General features: G+C 40.9%; 4 protein-coding genes across 6 annotated transcripts in view; 1 reads left to right on the forward strand and 3 right to left on the reverse strand.

The window, feature by feature from the left end:
• Window positions 1-1,276, reverse strand: part of slc25a20 (solute carrier family 25 member 20) — a 5,546-nt gene extending 4,270 nt beyond the window's left edge. Inside the window, exons 1-3 of one of the 2 annotated variants that reach the window (XM_078248560.1) lie at window positions 1,125-1,276; window positions 905-1,018; window positions 1-26 (exon numbers count right to left, since the gene is read on the reverse strand). The exon at window positions 1-26 is cut by the window's left edge and continues 67 nt beyond it. In XM_078248560.1, the coding sequence (XP_078104686.1) occupies window positions 1-26; window positions 905-1,009 (131 nt within the window). In that variant the 5' untranslated portion in view covers window positions 1,010-1,018; window positions 1,125-1,276. Of the gene's footprint in view, window positions 27-904; window positions 1,024-1,124 lie in introns of both variants that reach the window. The other variant, XM_078248559.1, reaches the window with a different exon arrangement.
• Window positions 1,277-2,197: 921 nt separating this feature from the next.
• On the reverse strand, window positions 2,198-12,448 carry nckipsd (NCK interacting protein with SH3 domain). Its single transcript, XM_078248557.1, has 13 exons — window positions 12,095-12,448; window positions 11,120-11,232; window positions 10,820-11,033; window positions 10,175-10,250; window positions 9,424-9,956; window positions 8,523-8,693; window positions 7,614-7,700; window positions 7,042-7,180; window positions 6,861-6,941; window positions 5,189-5,317; window positions 4,542-4,631; window positions 4,280-4,452; window positions 2,198-3,990 (listed from the first exon to the last, which is right to left on the reverse strand). Exons 1-13 carry the CDS (start codon window positions 12,263-12,265, stop codon window positions 3,766-3,768), a joined length of 2,202 nt encoding a protein of 733 aa, XP_078104683.1. The 5' UTR covers window positions 12,266-12,448; the 3' UTR covers window positions 2,198-3,765.
• A 469-nt stretch (window positions 12,449-12,917) lies between these two features.
• On the forward strand, window positions 12,918-19,181 carry ndufaf3 (NADH:ubiquinone oxidoreductase complex assembly factor). The gene is made up of 5 exons (XM_078248561.1): window positions 12,918-13,050; window positions 17,740-17,935; window positions 18,039-18,105; window positions 18,510-18,610; window positions 18,752-19,181. The coding sequence occupies exons 1-5, from the start codon at window positions 12,947-12,949 to the stop codon at window positions 18,857-18,859; spliced, it is 576 nt and encodes a 191-aa protein (XP_078104687.1). The 5' UTR covers window positions 12,918-12,946; the 3' UTR covers window positions 18,860-19,181.
• A 671-nt stretch (window positions 19,182-19,852) lies between these two features.
• Window positions 19,853-23,056, reverse strand: LOC144516242 (rab GDP dissociation inhibitor beta). 2 transcript variants are annotated; one of them, XM_078247447.1, is made up of 11 exons: window positions 22,746-23,056; window positions 22,295-22,402; window positions 22,090-22,186; window positions 21,858-21,992; window positions 21,586-21,784; window positions 21,351-21,482; window positions 20,980-21,079; window positions 20,716-20,887; window positions 20,458-20,602; window positions 20,296-20,350; window positions 19,853-20,203 (listed from the first exon to the last, which is right to left on the reverse strand). In XM_078247447.1, the coding sequence occupies exons 1-11, from the start codon at window positions 22,785-22,787 to the stop codon at window positions 20,057-20,059; spliced, it is 1,332 nt and encodes a 443-aa protein (XP_078103573.1). In that variant the 5' UTR covers window positions 22,788-23,056; the 3' UTR covers window positions 19,853-20,056. The 2 variants fall into 2 exon arrangements, with proteins under 2 accessions (XP_078103573.1, XP_078103574.1); XM_078247448.1 differs by lacking the exon at window positions 21,858-21,992.
• Window positions 23,057-24,890: the final 1,834 nt, after the last annotated feature.

The raw sequence follows: 24,890 nt of genomic DNA on the forward strand, positions 1-24,890 counted from the left end.
GGTTTGGGCTGAGTCTGTAGACGCACCTGAGAGGGAAAGGAGGACGCACACAAAAGATCAAGCATCACAGTGGCAGCAGTTTGGACCTCACGTTGTGCACAATGAAAGCCAGGTCCATAAAGAAATGGTGACCTCAACCCCATCTGACACCTTTAGGATGAGTGACTGTAAATACATCTAATATTAGAATATAAATATTCCATCTTGTGAAGGGCTCATTGCATTGGTGGGATATTATCCTTTTTTTGTGAGACCCTATTCCACTCATGCAATGAGCCTTTTACAAGATGGAATAACAAGCACAGTACACCTGATGTATACAGAGAGCACCTGTATGTGATTACCACAAATAGCCAGCAGCGCTTCTACTCCACTGTCTCAACGTTTTAAATGTTGGACTGAATTTGTCTGGTGGCCAGAAACACAACTCCAAAATGAATGCTAATCTTGTTCTGTGTTTGCTGGATGAGTAAATAGGCAACTGTTTGTAATAACGACTTTGTAAGGGGATATACTATGTGTGTTTACTGCTTGTTACCATTGTGTGAACTGCGAAGGACACAAAATAAACATGACAAAACTTGTTCGAAATTACCCCAAATACATCTTTGGCATTTCTGAACTGCAATTTCTTCTGGTATACAGTATACACCAACACCAATACATCTGCTATAAGATATTATTGGCCAATTGGCTGATTGATCAGTGTAGCTCTAAGAGTATTTAACTAATTACTGTAGGTCTAGTACTATAACTATGGATGGCAACATTCCTGCATTAAGGTGAGATATCTGTCCGTGCAAAAGGCCAGCAGTGAGTGGAGTCATGCAACAGAGTGAATGTGGGTCAAAGGTAACGTTTCCGACGTTAGTAGCCTTAGGTTACTCTGAGCTCTAATAATTACCTTAATGGTGTCGAGTGGATGTCCTGCGAAGACGAGACAAATGCCACCAAATCCTCCGGCGAAGAAGTTCTTCATCGGACTGATCTGCTGCTGCTGTTTGGACATTTTTACTTTCTGCTCTGTTTGAAGAAAAAAAACACAACATACTCTGAATGAAACCGACACCGGAAATGAACTCAAACACACTGAAAAATAAAAAAAAGACAAGAAATAACGTAACCTGTGGTCGACGGTGTCTCTGTGAGGTATCTGTGTGAGGTGTGTTTGTGTGCTGCTGTCACCCCTGACTGTTAGACCCATAGATATTTACGACCTTTCACCCACTTATTTAACCGGTCCGGTTTGACTGCGACACAGCCGTACGCTGGTACGTCTCCGTTTGGCGTCCGGGGGAAAACTGTCAACTTTTGTTTGAAAATGGAATAAATAAATAAATAACGGATACAAATATATAAACCTACATAAATTGCATTATCTAATATATAAATTATATCTAAATCTCAAATCTCAAATCAACGTTATTTATGTTTGTTTACAAAATAGAGCTGGTAAATTCTCTGTTTATGTAAAAATGAAATTCCATAGAATAGAACAATTATTACTATATTATTTTTTGTATCCATTGCTGCATATTTAGATGATGAAGAAGAAGAAGCTGAAAAAGAGGGTGTAAGATTGTTATGTAATATCAAGTTTGCAATACAATTAACAATATTTACATACAGATAAAATAAAGATAAAATATGAGTCCATTAAACAAGAAACCACCATCTCTGTTATTTATCAAGCTTGTGCAGATTTTGTACGTCTTTAAATTTCATCTGCAGTCAGCGCTCAGTTTATGTCTTGAAGCTCTTTTCTTTCTTTTGTGATGTATACATTTCAATATTACAATATAAATTTACAATATGTTCCACACAAATGTATCTCCAGCATGTCATTAATACAACAAATTAATATATATACTGTATATAAACCAAAGTTTAACAATAAAACAAACACGCAAACATATGCATAAGAAAGGAAAAAGAGAAGGGGAAGGAAGGGAAGGGAAACGGAGAATGAGTAAAATACAGGACCATAAATTAAAAAAAAAATGTTTACTATGATTCACTTTAGACTTACTGGACACACTCAACTGCTTTGGACTGCTGCCAACAGTCCCACTTAAAAACAAATAGCCTACTGAACCTGTGTAACAAGGTGGGACCTACAACATGTTTCCAAAACTGTTGTATTATTTTGTAAACGTGTACTGTCACACAATCAACAACAACCAATCCGACCACTTGCACTGTTAAAATATAGCTTTATTAGTTTTATTATAACACAGTTGTAGCATTTTTGCAGACAATGTTAATCATGGAAAAAAAAGAGATGCTCACTTCTCTCACACGCACGGTAAACAGACACAAATAATCAATGAATGCTTGGAAATGAACTAAAAACTGATAGCACTTCTGGATTGCGTCTACCTTCTCAGAACCATGTTTCCAGACGGGGTAGCCATGCCAGGGACAAAAACAGATATGTTAAAGTGTAAGATGGGAGAAGATCAATCACTACATCATGGGGAAGAAACAAGGAAAGGTACATGTTGCTGTTAAAGTATTAAAACCATTAGGAGACAAAATAAATGCCCTGTATTTCCTCTCCATTGTCTTGATTTTCAGTAGGAGCATCAGATAATAACTGGACATCAACAACACTGACTAATGTATTATCTTGAGTAATAACTGCAGAACACTTTTTCCCCTCCAGAAAGCCACAGCTCACAACAGCCAAGACTCGTTATATTACAAGTTGCTATATAAAGCCTTATTGCAGCACAGTTAGTTTGAATGTGAATACAGCATACAGACATTAATCTGTAAACAGTCAATGACTTCTGAAGCTAGAGGAGCTTTGCATATCTAAGTACAGACCGATCATCTTAAAGTGTTTGAAAAGCAGTAAAGAGACAAAAGTAACAGACAGACAACTGCAGCCGGCATCACAGGAGAGACTCAATATGTAGCGGCAGGTTACTCAGCGAAAAGCTTAGTAATGATAACACATGAGTCAGAGTGTGCTTTTTTCTCACTAGAATAGTACACTTGTTCATCGCATTCTACTTGACATGAATCCTAATCATAATGAACGAAGGGGTGAATGAAAGAGGAAGTCAGTTTTTAAAGTATTATACTCTGTTAAGAAAATAATGCTGCAGTAACACACAGTAGTTTGGTCCCACTACAAGGGAAGCACATAAGAGTATTCTCACAACAGTTCAAATAATGGCACATTTATCTTCAACATGACTTAAAATCTGCATTTTTCATTGTTTTTTGTTAAATTTGTTCTGAAATCATTTTGGTTAAAGATATTTTGGTTAGAATAAGGATTAGTCATGGTTGCTGTTACTTTTAATTCAAAATACTATGAGAATATACAGTTAATTCTTACTTTTTAAAAGGAACTATTGCAAGGAATTCACTGTAAAACAGCTCCAATGTTTGGCCTATATTTTGGCTTGGATTGTTGATCAGTTGGTTCTCCTACTATGACTAAACCTCATAGGTTTTTTGTGCATTTGTCATATTTTTCACTTCTTGAAGAACACCAGAGAAAAAAGCCCCACTCCTTTTTCAAATAAAATTCATTTAAGAAGGGAGAAGTTGTGATGCATTATGCAGCATGCTGCAGCTGTGGACTACAAGTCCAAGAGAACATTGGCAAAACTGATTCACTTCTCTCAGCACATGCTGGCACAGAATATGGGGCGTCCCATCAACCATCAGTTCTTCTTATTTCAAACTTTATTGTACCTCCCTGCAGTAGACAGGAGCAGACTACAGTGTGTGAGCCTAATACTGATATGGTTAGTCCTGGTTCTGACAGATCTGTGGGAACTCCTTGTAGATCTGCTGTACAATTAGCTTATCCATCTGTTTCACTGTAGCGCTCCCTTCATCCTCTCCTGGATCTTCCTCCTCCCTGAGAATCCTCTGCAGCACCCCCTGCAGGTCAGACAGGCGGTGCTGGTGCTCGAGGTAGTCCGTCGAGCGTATTATGGAGTGCATGAGGGAGAGATACTCCATCCTCAGCTTCACAAAAAAGCAAGAGAGGAGATTTTAATCAGACATGGTAACAAGCTGTCAATTTAGCAGGTATCATTAAATAAATAGTTTCACATTTTTAGGAAAAAAACGGCTATTCACTTTCTTGCCGAGAGTTAGATGAGAAGATTGGTACCTCTCTCAGACATGCGAGTGGTATCAATCTTCTCATCTAACCCTCGGCAAGAAAGTGAAAAAGAGTGTTTCCCAAATTGCGAAAACTATTCCTTTAAAGCCTGAGAATAATCTGTAGCTGTTCGGTGTGTCCAGGTCTCACCTTGTCTCCAGGTGAAAGGTCAGATATTTGTCGAACGGCGATGTCAATCATCACCATCATGTCAGTGCGGTAGAAGATGTCAGCGGTCTCTCGGCTGGCGAAAACATCCTGCAGAAACTTGAGCACTGAGTGCGGTGCAGGCGGGGCATGTTTGAACATACACACAGGGTCGTCTGGAGAGGACGGGGCAAAGAGTGAGTGATGACGTAGGTGGACAGAAAGCTTAGATGCAAAATGAGAACTATGACATATGGTATTTTACCGCCTCTGTTCAGAAGCAGCAGCATTTTCTCTGACAGGATCTTGACATTTTTCTTCTTCAGCTCCTGCATGATCACATTGCTGCCGGGTGCTGGGTGACACAAAAAAAGTTGTTATAGTAAAACAATAAAAGCTCTTTTGTAGGTCAGCTGAGCCGGAAAACAAATAAAATAACAGCTTAGAAGTCTGTTGTGCATTACTGCTCCTATAGACCTTTTTTAGGCAGACATCTTCCCATTTCTTTACTTGACTTTGGCTTATCATGTCAGTTGTTTTGTATTACATTTTATATTGTTGCTTGTTATGTACCTTTTTATCTCTGTAATGTTGTTTATCTGTATTGAGGCAGATCTTAAACCATCTGCCTTGACTGGAACGCACTTTGGGTCAACATCTGTTGTTTTAAATGTGCTATATAAATAAGGATGACTTGACATTTAGATGTATCATAGCAGGAAAAGCACAGCTGTTACTTATGACATTTATGCTGGCTCTACTACATTTAAGTTTCCCTGTAAGCAAAACCCCAACACCAGGACCCTGGAGTTGGTAAACACAAATAGAACGCAGCCATCAATAATGTTATTATTTCCAGCTATGAGAAGTCAAAATTTCTGCTGTGAAAGGCTCCATGGTGGCTTTTCTCACCTGTGTGGTGCAGGTTGAAGGCCAGCAGGAGGTTCAGGAAGATGTCAGGCAGCTGCTCTGTGGGATCAGAGGGAAGCCCGTCCTCCACCACACCCAGCAGAAACTGAACAAAGTCAGCATTCAAGTGTTCTGAAAGCAGGGAGGGTCAGGATTACCGGTATATTATCCCTTTAATACACCTATTAATGCATGCATAAAGTTCAACACTTTGGTTGGGTTGCACCAACAAGGATTCATTTTGAAACCCGATTAAATCATGATTTAACTTTAAATCATGTTGCATCAAACTTTAAAACCATCTTAAAATTAAGAATGATTCAATTTAAACCTCTCTTTAAATGTTAGTTTAGTTTTACTCTAAATCTAGATTCAATTTAATTCTGTTGCACCAAAACGTTAAACTCCAATTTCGACTGTTATCCAGTATTAACTGGACCCGCTTTGCCAGACCTTCCTCCACAACGCTGCGGAGGAGGTCTGGCTAGTCCACACAGCATTCTGGGATGGGAGAAAAACGTGCATATTAATAATATAATAATATTATTATTATTATTGGCATTTCTTTACACCAATCACAATCGTCATGGTCGGCACTAAGCTTCTCATGGAGCCGCTGCAAAATAGCCTCGGGAAGGAACTTGTTGTCGTGGAACATGTGTACATTCAAAAGTTGTTTTAGTCGTGCAACAGAAAACTCAGATTGGACAGATAGTCTAGCTAGCTGTCTGGATTTACCCTGCAGAGATCTGAGGAGCAGTTAACCATAGTCCTCAGAAATCCACCGGAGATTAAAATGCCAACACAAAGAAAGCGGAAGGAAACGGACATCGGCGAAAAGACATCCGGCGGAATTTCCTGCAGCACCGGAGCAATCCCGAAGTGGAACGTCGTGGATATAGACTAACTTTAAACTTACATTTGACTTTTAAAATGTCGTCCTTTTAAGATTGATTAGGCAAAATAATCAAGTTAGTAGACAGACTTAACCTAATTAAGTTGTGTGATGATTCTGAATTACTCTTCAGATACCGGTTCAGCAAGGAAACTGTTCTGGAGCTAAACAGGAAGATTGGACCAACTGTCAAACATGGCAGTGAAAGGACTGCAGCTGTAACATCACCAATGCTTGAACTTCTGGTGGCCCTAAGATTTTATGCCACCGGATTATTGCCAGCTATTATTTATATTGCTCCATTAATACACATTTTTAGGAGAAATTAGAGCTTCTCTGCCAACACTGCGTAACGTTAGACTAACTGACTTTTTAGCTAGCTTGCAAACAATGTAATGAGCAGCCAACGGTTCCCCTCCCTCTTTTATAGCTTACTTACTAGATCCGACAGCAAATTAAACTCTATTCAATTTTAAAAGTTTACATCAATAAACTTGGATTTACTAAATAGAGATTTGTTTTTCATTGTGTAACAGAGCTCTGCTCATGATTTTAAATCTGGATTCGCTCAGTTTAAACCTAGTTTTGCTAAACTCTGATTAGAACTAATCTTAGATGAAAGATAGATCCTTAAATTAATCCTTGTTGGTGCAACCTAGTCAATGTAGTTTTCACTGTTTTGGAAGAATCAACATTGTACATCAGTGATATGCAGAGGTAAAATATACATATGTTATATGCCACTGAAAAAATAACACAGCAGCTTTATATATACCATACCGTAGTGATGATATGGCACCTGTTCGCCCATTGAGAAGATCATAGTAAGTACCAAAGCTGTGTAACACATCTTCTGGTGCTCTGAGGGAAGAAAAACATGTAATTGTGCTCAATATTAAGCTTGGAGAGTACTAGAGATGAACAAGAGAACAGTGAGACAGTGAAGAGGAAATCTTTTTACCTTGTGTGTCAGTCTGTAAGTCCCTGGCCAGCTCCATCGGGAGGATGGAGTTGACGAGGGTGGAGATGAGAGAAGCATCCAGGCTGCACATCGCCCCAAACACTTTGAGCAGCAGCAGCCGCAAAGACACACGATGCTCCTGCATGGTTACATGGCAACAATGAGCCAACACCAAACAAAAATTGAACATCACCAACATTGTCACTTGAATACTGTAATTACACAACCTCCCAGTCAGGTCACCAAGGCTAAAATCTAATTCACTCTTGGTACAGGAAGATGTTCATTTGCATATGTAATCAAGAATTATTCATAACATGAACTGAATATTATTGTTGAAGCTACAGGTGCTAGGTTCCAAGGACAAAAGAAAAAAATAAGTCTGCCATCTTTAAGTCATATTCTTAAATAAACTGACTGTATAAAGATGATCATAATAATAAAGAAGAATACACTTTTAATAACCATAAGAGGAAACTAGACAACATTACCTGTACAGGACTACTACATTTTTCTTGAATACAGATTAGTTTTAAGTTCAGTGTATTCAAAATAAAATGGTAATGTCTTACCATCTGATAATATGAAACCAGAGACAGCACATTCTCATAGTGGTTGGCTTTGCACATCCTCTTACACACCTCTGGATCTGCATCAGTCTGAAAAAATACACCATCTTTTAGTTGTAACAGCAATGATATAAAAACATCATCAACTTCCTAGTCGTGGACCCACCAGAGGAGGATTACGGAGCCCATTTACAACTTAATCTCCTCCACCTCATCGGGTAGGATTGTACAACTCATCTGGACCTCCCATCCCTGAGGTTCACAACAAACTGCCAACAGAGTATATTTGGCAGCCTGAAGAGTTTACAGATTCAGTCCCTAACCACACTGGATGGATTTGTAAAGTCGCCTGAACCGGTCTGATCCCATCAAACATGTCTGGTATTTACAGCATGACAGCTGGACGGGTCCTGTGGTCACATCCCAGATTCATCCCAAGAGTTTTCATATCAAACAAATAATTATGAGGATAAAGCAGTGATATCAACTCGGAAACTCTTGTCCTATAATGGGTGTTGAATTAGTGGCTTCCTACTTTTCCAGCTCTCACTGCAAATTTGCATTTAAACAAGTTACATCACTGTGCATATTAATACATAATGACTCATGTTGGATCACATGTGTTCTTGTGTGTTTATAAGCAGATTTTTCCTTGATGTTATTACTGTTTTGTGAAGTCTATTTTGCTGTTCTTGTGTTATTATCCAGCTTGTTAGATATTTAATGCTTTTACTGTGTAGCCCTTTGCAACCTTTGTTTTGAAACGTGTATTTATGACTGACAGACATTCATATCTGTGAAATCCATCTTTATAATGACGACTTCAGTCACATCTTCTTACACTTTAGAAAACAGACATCCTGCAGACTGTTGTGAATCGTAACAGGAGGTGAACGGGCTCCTGCATCATACCAGTATCTTCAGCAGCTCCTCGAGGTAGCAGGCGATGAGAGCGTGGTCCTCATGAAGCGCCCAGCTACGCTGCTGAGAATCGTCCCGGTGATGGGCGAGGTCGCTGAAGATCACCTCCAGCCTCTGTTCATCGTGACACACCTGACCCTGCGGCAGCGCTGCACTCAAATCCTACAGAGACAGAAAACATTAGGACACACCTATTTGTGTTACAACTTGAAATACCAGTACAGAGGAACATTGTCTACTCTCTGACATAGAAAGTAACTTAAGGCGGGTGATCATTTTCTGCGGGTTCATCACTATGAACACCTTTCCGATTTTATCCATTGATAATATAACAATTATAAGTATTTAAAAAAAAAAAAAAAAAACATATACAGGCTTGATAGTCATCCGAGCTACAACCCTCAATTTGGTTTTGTTTAAAACTCTGTGTGTTATCAGTGTTTTGTTAAGCTCTAGTTGAGTGTTTCCTATCTAAACACTGAAGAGACCCCTAATAGACCACAGAGTATTTCAGGCTTTATAATTGGATAAGCGGGGTCGGAGTGTGCACATGTGTCACCATGTAAATACAGGATGCAGCCAAAAACTTTCAGTATTTGCTGTTTGATGTTGCATGACACACTGCCCACTATTAAACACCTTACACTCACCGGATGAAACAGAAATGTCTGCCAGGAAAGAAGTTCACTTCAAGCTTGGTCAAGCTTGCGTTTAAAAACAGGAAATGAGTGAGTGATACTGTGAGTACTCTACCCTGCGTCTCAAAACGACACTGAGAAATGTCAGCTAAATGCAGACTGAGCTGTAACTCTAAACGACACCAGTATTCTCCTTTAAGCTGGCGGGGCTCCATGATGCTGAATAAACACGATGTAAGGAAAACAAATCTGACCTTCCTCTCCACCAGCGAGAGGAGAACTTGCTCCAAATCAGAGGAGGCTTGAGGCAAGGCCGTCTGCAGATGGCCAACCACCACGCCAACAGCGACCCGCGATAGCTCGTAACTCAAGCCTGTGTTCTTCCGTACCAACTCGATCAGTTCGCCCCCGATAGTTGTGGGAACTGGCTCAGGGGTAGTGGGGCTGCCAGGAGGGCTTTCAGCGATAGACGGGGGGGCAACAGGCCATTCACTTTCCGGCTGCTCCTCCACAGTGGGCTGTGAAGGAGGAGGCTGTGGAGCCGGGCTCTTCTTTGCAGGAGCTGGCTGAGGAGCAGAGTCAGAGGGAAGCACGTCTGAAGGCAGTGCAGTGAGCTTCACACGGGAAGGCACAGGAGGAGGGGGGGTGCTGGAAACACTTGGCAAGCTGACATCAGAGGAGACCGGTGAGTGGGAGGAGCCAGACTCTAAAGAGGTGGTGCTGATCGAGAGCGAGAGAGCAGGGGACGGAGGGAGAGAGGACACTCTGGAGGGGACCTCCGGCTCGACTGGGGGACAGAGAGAGCGAGAGAGAGAGCGAGCTCTAGTTACAGAGAGGAGAGGGAACAGGAATGACCTGACTAAGAATAGTGTGTGTTTGTGAAGTATAGAGCTGCAGCAGCAAAAACGTTGCACTGTAATCTGTGAGACTGTAATAAACTTGTAAGGGATGTGATGAATACTTAGTAGAAAAAAGTGTCCACAGCGCTGCTCTCTGAATTCTCACCTGGACGCCGGCTGTTTCGCTGTTTCTCAGGGGGAGGTGGGGTGATCGGAGCCGCACGTCTAGGTTGAGGAGGCACCTGCAGGAGGTGAAATTGATTAAATACAGGGCCATTTGAGGGCATATTGTGTGTGTATGTGTTGTTCTATACTGCACAAAATGCAAAAATATTTAATTGTCTCTATTCCTGGGTGATGATCTCTCTCATGCTCTATTTTATAACATCACAGACACTGCTGATGTTTTAATCCCACAGACAGGCTGTGTTTTTGACCTGTACGTTGATGGAACCTTTTCTAATGAACTGAGTACCAAAGTACCAATCCCTGGTTGCAAAGATTTGTGTGCTAGGATATTAATGTAGATTAGCAGTATTCTGTTGGCAGCCTTATGCATGTTCACAAACTCATCATTACTGAGTCACAATTGCAAACAAACTTTATTTTTTATAGCACTTTTCGATGTTAGAAGAGCTTTACAGGAAGGATAGGAAAACAGAAAAGACAGAGATGACAATATACAGGTTTACAACTTTTTTTTCTAAGAATGAATATATAGCCTCTGTAAATATTTGAATCCTGCATATTTTAAACTAATTTGTGGTTTCAAATAAAACATTTAAATGTGTTAACTGTATGAGTGTGTTACCTGATAAAAGCCCTGTTCTGCCTGTATATTGTCCACGCTTCCTGATAGCGGCACGCTCCCCTGTCGTCCGTAGTCTCGGTTAAGGCCATTGGGTGGAGGAGGAGTTTGACTGAGAGATATTTCGCTGCTGGAAGATGGGAGGCCTTGTTTGTGACCGGAGGACAACGAGGAACTTCGTCGTGCAAGCGTCTCCTTTCTGTGATGGATCAACTTTCTGCAACAGAAGAGAATAACGATTTATATACAGAACATGCCAGAATCAATATATTATCTCATAATTTGGATTCAATTTGGACTCACTGTAGAACGTCTCTCTGTTCCAGATTGTATTTGCCTCCATTTTTTAAGGCCACATTGTGGATTCCTTCGATTGCTCTGTCAATAGACTGCAACACATCATCCTGCTCTGGAGCCTGCCAGAGAAAGAAAGAGGAAAAAAAGGGGACAAATGAAATATTCATTTACATGAGCATTACATTTTAAACAAAATGGAACAGACTTGTGGCTCGGGGACATGTGTGACTCTAGGCAGAAACAAACTAGGGCGGTTATCTAACAAAAACCAGTGCCACACATATGCTCAGTGAGGCCTCACATTCAGGCTCATTAAACCTCCACAGCCAATGCACTTTACAACAGGAGAGAGCTTTCCTATTCTGCCATTGTGTGAGCCTGTGATTTCATAAAATACATGCTTTGACTAGTTCACTGTGAGTCTGGATCCTTGGAAAAAGGAGTCTCCAGTCCTGATTGCAGAGCACATGTGGGTGTGTCTGAGAGACAAGCTATGTGAAAAGGAGTAGCTACTTACAATAACAAAGATGGTTGAGAATAGTTCTTGATAATAAAAAAAAAGAGATAATAGTCACAGGAGCTGATGAGATTAATTTGAGCAGAAACAATGGCTTTCTGTCTTGCTGGGCTTTGGCCCTTGGATCTGTCCTGTCTCATATCATCCCATCCTGTCATATCCCATCCTTTCCTAACGTTATATCTCTGTCGCAGTGAGCAGCTGCAGTGCAGAAGACCATGGCTACATAATGCAACCTTTCCAATAATTTATGGTTTCTTCTGCAAGCGTGCCTTTTAATCAGCAGTGAGCTTCAACATGGCCTGCACTGCAGTCCATAGTACATGGGATCTGTCTCTCTCGATCACTTAACGTTACTACGCATTCACTATATTTCACTTCACTACTATGATGCGACATGGCCACAGCTTGTAACGTTATTCATTGAACAAAAAGAGAAAAACACCCAGGTCATTGGTGTTTACCTGTATTTTTTCGATGTATGATGATGGGATGTAGCCGGTTTCCCCCGAGCTGCAGCGGGACCCCAGCCACCAGTGTTTGTTGCTCCTCTCCAGGATTAAGAAGCCTTCTCCGGCCGCGAAGTGCAGCGAGTTGGGCTCCGCGGATCGGAAGGCGTACAGAGACCGGTACATACTTTAATAACACTTTAACACGCCAAAATGACCCGAAACAGCTAGAGAACCGATGTCGGAATACAAGGAGTCTCCGATATCTGCTCTTTTGGAGGTGATTTAAAGAGTCTATGAAGGCATGGCCCCGGTGCATCGACGCTGTCTATTTACAATGTAGCTCGGATCATCCGATCATCTGACCTGTGTCTGTTGCCAGTAAACACCGCAGGGGGCGCTGTTACTCCATGAACACGCCCCCCAGGTATTGTAATCAAAGGCAGAGCCCGTTGATCTTGAAACTAATGTGATCATCACTGTGCAGTTGCATCACCATAATGTTTCATAAAATATATATTCCTGAATGTGTGAAAAACACATTCAAATGTGTAACATTTGCTACGTTAGCAACGACAGCAGGTGCTTTAGTAGCTTAGTATAATTTAGCTGTATCAGATAAAAAATATATAGTTTTTTTAACACCAGCTGAAGGTAAAATTAGCCACGTAGTGATCCTTTTATTTAACACAATAAACTGCAATTGTAATGAATTATTAATTAATACAAATGATTTCACATTAAATGGCCAGTTAGTACGGCTTGTTGAAGTTGAAATAAAAATTGTTCGATTGAGCATTACACAACACCGGAAACGAGCGGTTGGTGTTACACAGAATTCTGTCCCCCTTATGTGTCGCCGGGTTTATGAACAACGTTAACATGGCCGCACTGGTGTGTGCTAGAGTCCTTCTTCAGAGATCAACACAGGGCTTTCTCTTCTCCTCCAGGGCAGTACCCGCTTTCTCAAGGTATGGTCTTTTTTATTTTTTATTTAAGGCATGTGATTCCTTGAAGCCGAAGATTTAAATCCAGTGGGGTCGCTTAAGAAACTGTCCCCTCTGTGTGGAGACGAGGACATTAAAATGTAATGTTATTGTTATGAAACTCCTTACTATCACATGAGTTTGAGATGCTCGAATACAAGTTAGTTTTATCAACAGAGCCCGGGTTAGAGGCTTATCTTGTATAACACTCATTTTGAGATATGTACATGCAATGTGATGTTTGTAAAGTGCTGTTTTGGGCCTGATGAAGATAATATTGATTAAAACATTGCTCATCAACAATAAATAAAGAAATGTTATGGTAGCAAAGTGTGCTGATTCTACTTTTTGACATGACAAGCAGTTGACTAGACAGTGCAGTGCATCACATCTCAAAAACTTGTTTTGGTTGCTGAACTTGCTCTGATTTTTGTAACAGTCAGGAAGAAAATATGTAAGAACAAGCAAAAATGTACTGCAGCTCTAGTCAGGGGGCCAATTCTGAAAAGGGCTTCCGTTAAGACTTTTGCGGACCTGTTTTGGTAAAAGCTGTCACCCTATTTTTTTAGTTAGAAGACACCCATAGTATTCTTGCACCAAGCTGCACAGGCACACCCACATGCCCCACTGCAAGATATTCTACTTTTTCGACATCGACACTGCCTGGTACTGCACTGACTTCCACTTTCCTTGCATCCACATATCGTCAGCTCCAAGCACCTGGCCTGTACAGGTTCTTTGGTTAAAAGCTGGGGGACAAGAATTCCATCCTTCATGTGCCAACCACAAATAGTTCCTGTGGATGGATCACTAGTGACTGTTTCCAAACCTTTGTTTGATAGTGGGCCCTCATGAGGTGCAGACACAAGGCATCGTGAGTTGGTGGTAAAGTATCCACATTGGCTTTCACTTTCCGAAACGGGGCACAGCGAACATCATGGATTGAAGTGCTGGTCGTTTTTGGATCATACAGTTTGCAGACAAACTGTTCTGCTGAGGATAGAATAGCTGGACTTGGTACTTCATCCTCACCAAAGTTGTGGAGAAGATGAGGGCACTGCTGGAACACTTTCCACGCCGTCCTTTTTCCTATTCCAGTGAACTGAGTGGTAGTGTCACATCCAGTGATTGCATGAAATGCCAACAGACCATCCAGAATCTCATTTGACATTTTAATATCATGCACTTTAATGTAGCGTGGTTTCTTGGCAGTTCCTGCTATCATCCAAATTTCTGGGCTCAGCAGGTGTGCAAACACAAGAAGCAACACTGAATGATGAGCCTCTCATACCCTTTGGTTGTGGCATCAACAGCATGTAGCAATATGCAGCTGTCTGCTTCTTCATGTGCAGCCCGTAGGTGGGAAATATCAATCCCAGCTGCCGTTGCCACTTTTTCAGCATCATCAAATCCCCCACTTATTACAATTTCAAGACCATACTGAATGACATGCCTTTCAAGTTCAATTGAAATTAATTGTGTCAGGTTGGCCTTGTTTTGGTCCATTTCAATGAAATTATTCCAGTTAGCTGGCATCTTTACATCATTTCTTACAATGGTGCGAATTTTTCGCTGCGTGGTGCTGCGTTTTGCTCTAGTTCCACCCTTCATGGAATTCTGTAGGTACTGATCAAAGACTAGATCCACTCTAGTAATGTTCCCATGTAAATTGCCAGTCACTTTCTGTATGAAAATGTCAGCATAATCCCCAAAGGTTGATGCATTTTGCCATTTTATCTTTTCAGTTTCTGTGTCCAGAAACTCCTCAATTCTCTCCAGGGTATCAGCGTACTCCACATCTTGGTATTTCGCCCGTTCATTTGCTCTCAATCTAATACACTTTAGCCCATTCTCAGAAGGATTTCTTAGGGCTTTATCTTGACTGTATTTTCCATATTTGTCTTGACAAATGAAACATTTTTCCCAATCAATATCTCTTCCTATTTGTTTATCTTTGGACGCTAGGCTTACATCTCCCTCTGGATCCATGTTATCTCATCTGAAAGGCAAAGAAATGTTTCACTACACTAGACTGATTGATTGGTTTCTGAGTGGATCACTACAATGTCCTCTGACATAAGCTGAGGGCTTGGCTGTCTAACAAACTGGTTAACACTTTTAGCTAGCAGACTGTAAAATAGGCTGCTGTGCAGCACATAAATTATAAACATAATATTTCCATTACACATCTGCACAAAACTTAATTTACCTATTAGTAAGTAAGCTAGTAATTATGAAAGTAAATTAGCCTAGCTATCTGTCTGGGAAGTATAGCTAGTTGGAAAACAGTTTAGCTTACCTGTTTCTGGCAACATTTGATGGTAGAATGGTAGAATCCTGAGGTAAATGTTTGTGTAGACAAATACACCAAGTTAATCTGTTGTGTGATTCACTCCTTTTTATAAAGTTTTGTTCAGACTGTTGACACCTGCTGTGATCATCTTCTCTGGATCTGCTGCCAAATCACAGCTGTGCTGACACAACAGTGCACCTTGTGGTGTGATATTCTTGTGGTATTTATTGATTATTATTTTTTAATGATCATGCTTGCCCATAAGTTGGATTATATTGCACATTTGCCCAAAATTACAGTAGGTAACATGGAAGAAAATGGAAGCACTTTGGACAAAAAATATTTTCTAAGCTGACAACCTGGCTAGAACACATGTTGAGGGGTTAAATATTAATACTGGATAGGTTGTATGCTTGTACCAAAAAGTGTCCGACAAAGTTTTAATATCAGTTTTGGCCTCCTGACTAGTAGGTTGGCATTCGATTTTTGGCTTTTAAACTGGGCCACATGGCCACAGTCTGCAGTGCAGCCTGTTTCATTGTAAAATGGGAAGTGATGACAAGAAGAGGTAATAGCTGTGCAATAAAAGCAAAATTACAGTTTCATGCCAATAAACACCTCACAATAAATAATAGAAAATGACCACTCTTGTGTTGTTGATATAATATAGCACAGATTTAAAGAGTCGAAGTACAAGTTTAGCAAGGCAGTGAAGGAGGCTAAACGATGGTACTCTGAGAAGCTCCAACGCCAGTTTTCAGCGAACGACTCTGTTACTGTCTGGAAAGGACTTAGGCAGATCACCACCTATAAGCCTAAAACCCCCCCACTCCCCCTACAATGACCGACACCTAGCCAACGACCTGAACGAGTTCTACTGTCGATTTGAAAGACAAAAGGTCAGTCCTGAAACCATCCCCCACGACACCTCCCCACAGCTCCAGCTACAGTGTATCACCTCCACCTCCCCCACCTCAACAGGGTCCTGGGCCCCCCCACCAATGCCCTCGTTAAAGGTCTCCCCCTTCACCTCCATAGGGTGACCCACACCCACCTCAGTGACGACTCTCTCCGTCCACGAGAGGGACGTCAACAGACTCTTCAGGAGACAGAACCCCCGCAAAGCTGCTGGACCAGATGCTGTCTCCCCATCAAGCTTGAAGCACTGCGCTGATCAGCTGTCTCCAGTGTTCACAGACATTTTCAACACCTCACTGAAGACATGTCACGTGCCAGCATGCTTCAAGACCTCAACCATTATCCCTGTCCCCAAGAAGCCAAGGACCACAGGACTTAACGACTACAGACCCGTCGCCCTGACCTCTGTGGTTATGAAGTCCTTTGAGCGCCTCAAAGACAGCACCAACCCCCTCCTGGACCCCCTGCAGTTTGCCTACAGAGCCAATAGGTCTGTAGACGATGCAGTCAACCTGGCCCTACACTACATCCTCCGGCACCTGGACTCCGCAGGAACCTACGCCAGGATCCTGTTTGTGGACTTCAGCTCTGCCTTTAACACCATCATCCCGGCTCTGCTTCAGGAGAAGCTCTCCCAGCTAGGCGTGCTTGACTCCACCTGCAGGTGGATCACTGACTTCCTTTCTGACAGGAAGCAGCATGTGAAGCTGGGGAAACACGTCTCCGACTCACAGACCATCAGCACCGGATTCCCCCAGGGCTGTGTTCTTTCCCCCTTGCTGAACATCAGCTCCCTCATCAAGAAAGCACAACAGAGGATGTACTTCCAGCGGAATAAATTCAACCTGCCAAAGACAATGATGGTGCACTTCTACACAGCCATCATTGAGTCCATCCTCACGTCCTCCATCACCATCTGGTACGCTGCTAGCACTGCCAAGGACAAGGGCAGACTGCAGCGTGTCATTCGGTCAGCAGAGAAGGTGATTGGCTGCAATCTGCCGCCGCTCCAGGACCTGTATGTCACCAGGACTCTGAAGCGTGCTGGAAAGATTGTGGCCGATCCCTCCCACCCCGGCCACAACATTTTTGAGACTCTCCCCTCTGGCATCAGGACCAAAACCACACGTCACATGAACAGCTTTTCCCATCTGCCACTAACCTTATTAACAAGGCCTGGAAACCACCCTGACACTTCACCTTCATGTCACTGTTCTCTCTCTGCTAATGCTCTTTTTATTTTATTACTATCTTTATTTTTAATTTAATACATACTGTGTACATATACTTATATTGTTTATACCTATACTTATATTGTTTAATATTCCATTTAGAGAATGTGTGACGAGCACCAACAACACTTAAACAAATTCCTTGTTTGTGTTAAAAAATGTACTTGGCAATAAAACCCATTCTGATTGGTTGTAATTGGTTCTAATTAGTTTACCTGTCTTGTTTTTCAGCCCATTTCTGTCTCGTGCACATAAATTGGGTCCCAGCGATGATGAAATGTATCAGCGTACCTCAGTGTCCGTCATGCAGAAGGAGCCGGGCAGCGGGGTCATGATCCACAGCTACAGTTCCAGAGGATTCAACATTGACGGCAACAAGGTGATTGGGCCCTGTGCTGTGCTGCCTCCTGCTATCCTCCAGTGGAAGGTGAGATCAATATCCAAACTACCTTCACAGTTTGTATGGAATTTAAACAACTATCTGTGTTTATTACATCTCTCTTTTTACCTCTCTACCTCTCTCTCTGCAGGTTGGCAGTCATAAAGACATCACAGAAGAAAGTGTCTCACTTTTTCACATGCTTGAACCAAGAATAGGTGCAAAATAAAAGCACACCGACACAAAGATGGGTGACAAATTAAAAGAAAAACCAACATGAAGTGTGATGAACAGCCTTCTTTCAAAAGATATTCACTCGTTTGGTGTTTTCATGATGGTGGTGAAGAGCGTTGTTTAACACGTTGGACCAAAATCCCCCATATATGTTAAATTGGGTTGAGATCTGGCAACTGTGAAGACCATAGCACATGATTCACATCATTTTCATGTTCATCAATCCATTCAGTGATGTGTGCCCTGTATGGAAGCATCTGCATTTATTATATTTTTCCACAAGGTTATTCAGGTTAATCTTTGATTTTGTCACTCATCTAGGTTTATATATGTTGTATTTAACTAAAAAACAAATGTGTAATACTTATTTTCTTGTTGTTTTATGCAGAGATTCTTGTGCTGGGCACAGGTGCACGTGTTGAACGAATTAACCCCTCAGTCCTCGCTCTACTCAAACGTAAAGGCATTGCTGTGGAGGTGCAAGACACGGTAAAGTATGCTCAGTGTGGTAAACTACATATGTTCTTCTGCATAAAATACTTTCTAAACTGTGTGACAAACAACACTAAAACTAATTGAGTTGCCCTAATTTACCGTTCTGTCTTTCTTTTTCATCTCTGCTGTTTGCAGCCAAATGCATGTGCAACCTTCAACTTCCTGACCAATGAGCGAAGAGTGGCAGCCGCTGGTCTGATCCCTCCGCCCGTCAGCACGGAGCTGGAAGTGAGACAGGAATAAGTGTTGCAATGTCAACAGAAACCAGAACTGACTTCTGCAGATGGAAGTTTGAGGTTTATGAATGATCCTAGGCCTGTCGGATGGTTATTCTTTTCACAAAGCTTCCAAATGAACAAACTCAGTGGCTCTAAAGAATCACTATATTTGGTTACAACTGTTATTTTTTTTGGAGATGGTGTTAAAACATCCGTTGTCACCACCCAGTGATGTGAGCAGTGACCTGGCTCAGAGAGACTGTAATGTAAGGTGAACACTGTTCTTGTATAGAAATACTGTGTTATGTGTATGAAATAAATAAATAAATATATATATATAAAATGTATTTATTTAAGCTTTACATGCAACAAACAACCCAAGTGTCATGAATTTAATGTGTTTTCGTAGAAGATGGGGTATGAATTATTTTAAAAGACACAGATGCTATTGTCTGTGCAGCAGATAAAAGGGTTCTACATGTAAAAAATAAATATATATATATATGAATATGTTTCAGCCCTCTACCCGAGGTGATGGTGGTGACTGTCCTTCATTTGGATAAGCCTCTTTACTCTGTGCGTCTGTCCGCCTTCTGGCACCAGCAGCGCTGCCAACTACAAGCTGCCTGTGTGCAGCACATGACATCATTCAATGGTTTTGTCCTTCTCACACATAAGCTCCCATAGATAAGAGAATCTACAAATCCTCTACACATCATCTCTTAATCATCTGCCTCTGTGCCACACACATGCCAAGTGTCAGTTTGAATTTTTAAATCCCCGTTGTTCACATCCAGGTTGCCGCATTATTACTTTCACCTGCTTCTGCTGAGAAGTTGTGACACTTATTGGTGCTTAATGGAACCAAAAAAAATCCAATCAAACTGGTTTCAGTTAGATACGTGCAGTCACTTAAGAGTTATTTACATTGACAAGTTATTTGGTAAAGTTGACAAGAATTGTGTAATCAGCTAAAAATCATATTGAATATGAAGCTGTCTTTACTAAAGTCCTAATTTAGTAATAATATTTATTAGTTTCACAAAAGGTTAGTATAATTATAGCAAACAAATTAAACATCCAACATTTACATAGTGCACTCACAATTCAGTCTACGTACTACAGAACACACCCTCTGCTTTACAGCTGTGTAGCAATATAATCATTCATAATGTCATTATGGCCTCCCAGAACTCTTTGGTCCTGATGTTGAAGGTCTTTCTCAGTCATCATCAGAGTTGAGAGACTGGTGTCTCTCTGATCCTCCGAAGCAGAGCTCTGCTCCTGTGATCCGGCGGTACATGTCTTTGATGTCCTCACAGTCAGCATCAAAGTGGTTCACGGCATCATATGAGCATGACACAAATATCTAGTGAAGATAGAGGAGAGGTGTCACCAGCACTGGACCCACTACACTTCACTTCTTTTAATTTTTTTTTGCGCAGAAATCTCCTTTATTACCTGACTCTTTTTTCCATCTTCTTTGGGAACCAACACTTTGCTGACTTTAACAAATCTAGATTTTAGGTGGTGACAGGAAATAACAATTAAATGTTGTTTAAAATGTTATTTCACTGACACAGCCAGGACAAATAAACAGTCAAAAATTGAAGTGTTACCAACTTTTGCATGATGGGCTCGAGAAGCTCCAGGCCTGGCTGAACTTCTTTCTCTGGGTCGCTGGTTTCTGCAGTCGTGCTCACTGTGGCAATGTACATCCCGTCTGAGGCCACATTGTGGGCATAGGACACTACGGATATGTAAATGTCTGCATGGACAAAACAGAAGGGGTTTTCATAGATTCAGCCCAAATCATGTATGTAAACAGGATCTGTGGACTGCAACACACATGTATGTGAATACATGATTTTGACAAAATACCAGATTTCCTGTTGATTTGTGTTTGAGGGATGATGATTTGACAGGAGTTGGCCTCGTGGGTGTTTTTAACTGGGTGATTTAATAAACAGATGACTCTTATCACACGCCCCACTTTCCTCACTTGATTAGGAACGTAGCTGGGGTCGCAGATGAGCTGTTTACAGTGAAAAAGCTGTTGAACAGACAGACAGACAAGATCACTGACACACAATTTTCTCCAAACATCCCAACTTGTCTACCCTTCCTCCACGTAAATACACTCGCCTTCCCCTCAGATTTTACAGCTTTCACTTTGCCGTTGTCCATCACAAGCTCATCCACTGCTCTGTTCAAGAGGAAAGTTCCTCCGTACTCTGCACTCAGTCTGAAACACACAGAAGCAGGTTGGATAATATGAACCGAACAGTGACTGTATTCTCTGTCACTGGTGCAAGATTGTGAAAAAAAAAAAATATATTACAAACATCTAGAGGACCATCTACAGGCATCGATGTATATCAAGATATCTGTTTCAGTATGCAAAATCGCACACAATGTTTCCTATTTGATGTTGATCTCACTGAATGTAATAAGAACACAAACTGGAGATTTTTCTGAAAATATTCAGGGAGAAATCTGATTAATTATTTTGTAACCTGGCAAATCCCTGTGGTAGCTCACGCAGCCCATACACAGGGTAGAGGTATGGACTGGTGTTGTGGCGGGACAGAGACTCAGAGTACAGCCTGATCCGTCTGATGGTTTCCCCACACGGCTGGTCCAGGTAACTTCAGGGTCACCAGGAGACAGTAAACGAGACAAGGCAGGTTTTAACTTAAAGGATTCCCTGTCATAATTGATCTGGTTTATGTTTAAGTTCCTGTGACTGACCCCTCACTGCTGTGTAAAGCTATGGCATGACCTGTGAACTCCATGACATCTAGTCCCAGGTCAAAGCGGCAGAAGAGGTCCCGCGTGGTCATTTTGTTAGGATCCACGTCCTGGTAGGTCCGAGGTTTCCTCACGTCAAAGTTCAGAGCAAAGAGCAGCAGCTTCCTGAACCTTCTCTTGTCAAACATGCCCATCAGATCTGCAACAGAAACGTTTTATTAAATGCAGTTAAAATTCAACATTATGCATTAAACGTTCTTCAGGTTCATCACCTGAAGCATGAGCTTCTTCCTCTGTGCAGGGGACTTTGTGCACTTTGCCTGCTTTGTATACATAGCTGCCTTCAACGACTTTGAAGTCCATATACCGAGTAACCTCAGTGTGCACTAAGATTTTGACCAGCTCACCTAATGCAAAGACACAGCAGAGGGTACAGAAAATGACAGTGCACTCATTTACACCACAATAATGCACACATCACAAGTTCAGATGCACTAAACTCACCATTAGAAAGAAAAAATTTAGGGATAAGGTCGATGTTCCACTCTTTTCCATGGCCTATAGACTTGGCAGAACCTGGAACCTTAAACGTCTTGTACAGCTGTAAATGTAGAAAAATATTAAATAGTAAACACCACAAATGAGCGATGTAGCAGCAGCTTTGTCTAACGGAGGATATGCATGTTGGCTGTTGTTTGTGTGAACACACCTCTTCAAGGGGAGAAATGGATGCACTCTCTCCTCCAGAGTGAGGATTCTTGTCAATGTGAAGAACCCTTTTCCCACTTTGAGACATTAAACCAGAAAGGATACATTCCTGAGAGAAACAGTGGAGCCGTTAGTTAGTGGGATCTGTGGATCAAGACTAGCATAATGACGTCATTTAATTGTTGTAAATCCATTTAACAGCCAACAGGAGCTCAGAAAGTCTGCATGTGAATGACCAATAAAAGCATGGCCATTTTACTAATGATCAAACTTAACTACCACATATCATATACATTATTAAAGAGTAAAACTAGTTTAGGGAACAGATGAAAAAAAAGGTCATTCAGTATATCTTTAGTTTCTCAGTAAAAAATAATTCTTAACAATGATGCTTGTAATTTTCCTCATGTGCCTTATACAGTAGACTATGTATTTTACAAAAGTGTTCTCACCTTAAGTCCAGTTCCAAGCACAATAATATCATATTCCTCCATCAGGACAGTCTATCCGCTTGTTTCTCACTGCTACCTCGCTTTTCCTGAGTGTAGCCTGTTGCAGTACTGTGAATGTGTCTGTGTGCATGTGTGTATACAGATATGATTATGATAAGTGACAGTAATTGCTTTGTGTTCCCCTTTGCAATAATCCTCTTAAGACTTAATACTGGCACATCTATGCTGTGTGTGTGTGTGTGTGTGTGTGTGTGTGTGTGTGTGTGCTATAAGATGTGGGGTATCCAAGTCACTGCAAACTGAGGTATTAAATGAAGATGGTGTTATCAGTGGACAAAGTTTTCAGATCCGTCATTCTACTTAAGTAAAAGTACAGAAGTATTATCAACAAAATGTACTATCAAAGTAAAAGTACTCATTCCGCAGCGAAATGTCCCCTGCGACTGATATATTCATTATGTATTACATTATTAGATTGTTAATACTTATGCATCAGTGTGTAATATGTTACTGTTGTAGCTGCTCGAGGTAGAGCATTGAAACTACTTTATATACTGTTAGGTAATTTAGTCCAGTCAGTGCTCCCAACATAGGGGTCAGGCCCCTTCAAAGGGTCAGAAGATAAATCTGAAAGGTCGTTGGGAGATGAAAGAATAAAAAATGTATATGTTTATTTTTGGGGAATTTCTCTAATATTTGCTTTTTTGGTGAAATATTAGGTAATTTCTATCTCTTTGGGCCTCAGAAAGTTATTTAAATTAAACTATGTGAGAAGTTTAGAGGGGAAATGTGTCTGCTTACAACTCCTAGACATTTTAAATGTGACAAGGAGCCCCAACTGGTTAAATATTTAACAACGTGTATGTATTATATTGTATTTTTTAATTATAATTTTTTTAAATGTAAAATGTTAAAAGAAATACTCAAGTAAAGTACCTCAAAATTGTACTTAGTAACTTATAACTGGATATAAAAAATATGAACACAATTCTGTAAGTAATTGTAACTTTGTACACTCTTCTCTTTTTTGACAGGACAGCTGAAGACATGAAAGGGGAGAGAGAGAGAGAGAAAGAGGGAACGACATGCAGCAAAGGGCCAGAGGTCGGAGCCCGTAACTTTGTACACTCTTAATGTGAGCACCCAGAAAATCAGTTGTAGTATGTTTGTTTCCCTTTCCAACAAAGTCTAAATTCTGAATACAAAAATACATTAATTCTCAACAACAACGACAAAAACAGCATCATTTCAACATTACATAACATCAAACTAGAGAATGAAATTGCAGTAGGATTGGCGGCTGCAGGTAGGCTGACGCTGAGCTGCTACAAAAATTAAGTTAGGCTACCCACAATGCCTTGAGAAGAAGACCTCTGGGTCTGGGCTGCGCTTGTTGAACACGCCGGGGCGGCGCGCAGACTCTGGGCGAGCCGCGGTCCGCAAATTTGCGTTTCCTAGGATGGTGAAAATAGATACACGTATATATATCTATGGGATGGTGAAAGCATGACCCACCCTAATCTGCCTCTGATTGGCTAGTACTCATTACCTTCCTTGTTTGGATTAATTCGTTTTTTGTTTTGTTTTTTGTCTTCAAAAAAACTTTATTATTCAAGTACAGATACACATATACATTGAAAACGTTAAATGCATACATACAGTATATGAAAAGAGGGGTGCATGACATTTACATTAAAGAGGTTGTAAGGCATTGTAAATGTTCAGAGTCCGGATGGCTTTCTTTGTCCTTTTAAAGTTTCAAAATATAATTTCATGTCATTTTTAAATTGGTGATTATTTGGTTTTCTTTCAGACCATTTACGTTTATGGATATACCATTTTCCAAATAAAATTAAAAGATTTAAAATGAAAACATGGCATTTATTCAAATAATTTCCTTCATAGTAAAAAATAATGTCTCTACTTTGTAAGTTGATCTAGAGCCACACAATACATGAAATAACATCCTCCACATAAATCCAGAACCATCTGACATAAAAACATTCACAAAACAAACGTGCAATCGTCTCTGTGAAAACACCACAAAATATGCAGGATTCAGAAAGTTCAGGTTTATATTTCTTTCAAATTTGATTTGTTGGGTAGATGCAATGGACAATTTTGAAATATACGTCATTTACTTTA

The sequence above is a fragment of the Sander vitreus genome, chromosome 4 (genome assembly GCF_031162955.1).
Source record: "Sander vitreus isolate 19-12246 chromosome 4, sanVit1, whole genome shotgun sequence".
In the NCBI taxonomy this organism is placed as follows: domain Eukaryota; kingdom Metazoa; phylum Chordata; class Actinopteri; order Perciformes; family Percidae; genus Sander; species Sander vitreus.

Excerpts from the sequence above, each read along its gene's own strand:
- nckipsd (XM_078248557.1), bottom strand. The coding sequence starts at position 12,265 with ATGTACCGGTCTCTGTACGCCTTCCGATCCGCGGAGCCCAACTCGCTG. Across the intron at positions 11,034-11,119 it reads GAACAGAGAGACGTTCTACA|AAAGTTGATCCATCACAGAA; the intron begins GTGAGTCCAAAT and ends CTTCTGTTGCAG. Across the intron at positions 3,991-4,279 it reads ACCTTTCACCTGGAGACAAG|CTGAGGATGGAGTATCTCTC; the intron begins GTGAGACCTGGA and ends TTTTTTGTGAAG.
- ndufaf3 (XM_078248561.1), top strand. The coding sequence starts at position 12,947 with ATGAACAACGTTAACATGGCCGCACTGGTGTGTGCTAGAGTCCTTCTT. Across the intron at positions 18,106-18,509 it reads CATGCTTGAACCAAGAATAG|AGATTCTTGTGCTGGGCACA; the intron begins GTGCAAAATAAA and ends TGTTTTATGCAG. Across the intron at positions 18,611-18,751 it reads CTGTGGAGGTGCAAGACACG|CCAAATGCATGTGCAACCTT; the intron begins GTAAAGTATGCT and ends TGCTGTTTGCAG.
- LOC144516242 (XM_078247447.1), bottom strand. The coding sequence starts at position 22,787 with ATGGAGGAATATGATATTATTGTGCTTGGAACTGGACTTAAG. Across the intron at positions 22,403-22,745 it reads TGCTTGGAACTGGACTTAAG|GAATGTATCCTTTCTGGTTT; the intron begins GTGAGAACACTT and ends TGTTTCTCTCAG. Across the intron at positions 21,785-21,857 it reads GGAAGAAGCTCATGCTTCAG|ATCTGATGGGCATGTTTGAC; the intron begins GTGATGAACCTG and ends TTTCTGTTGCAG.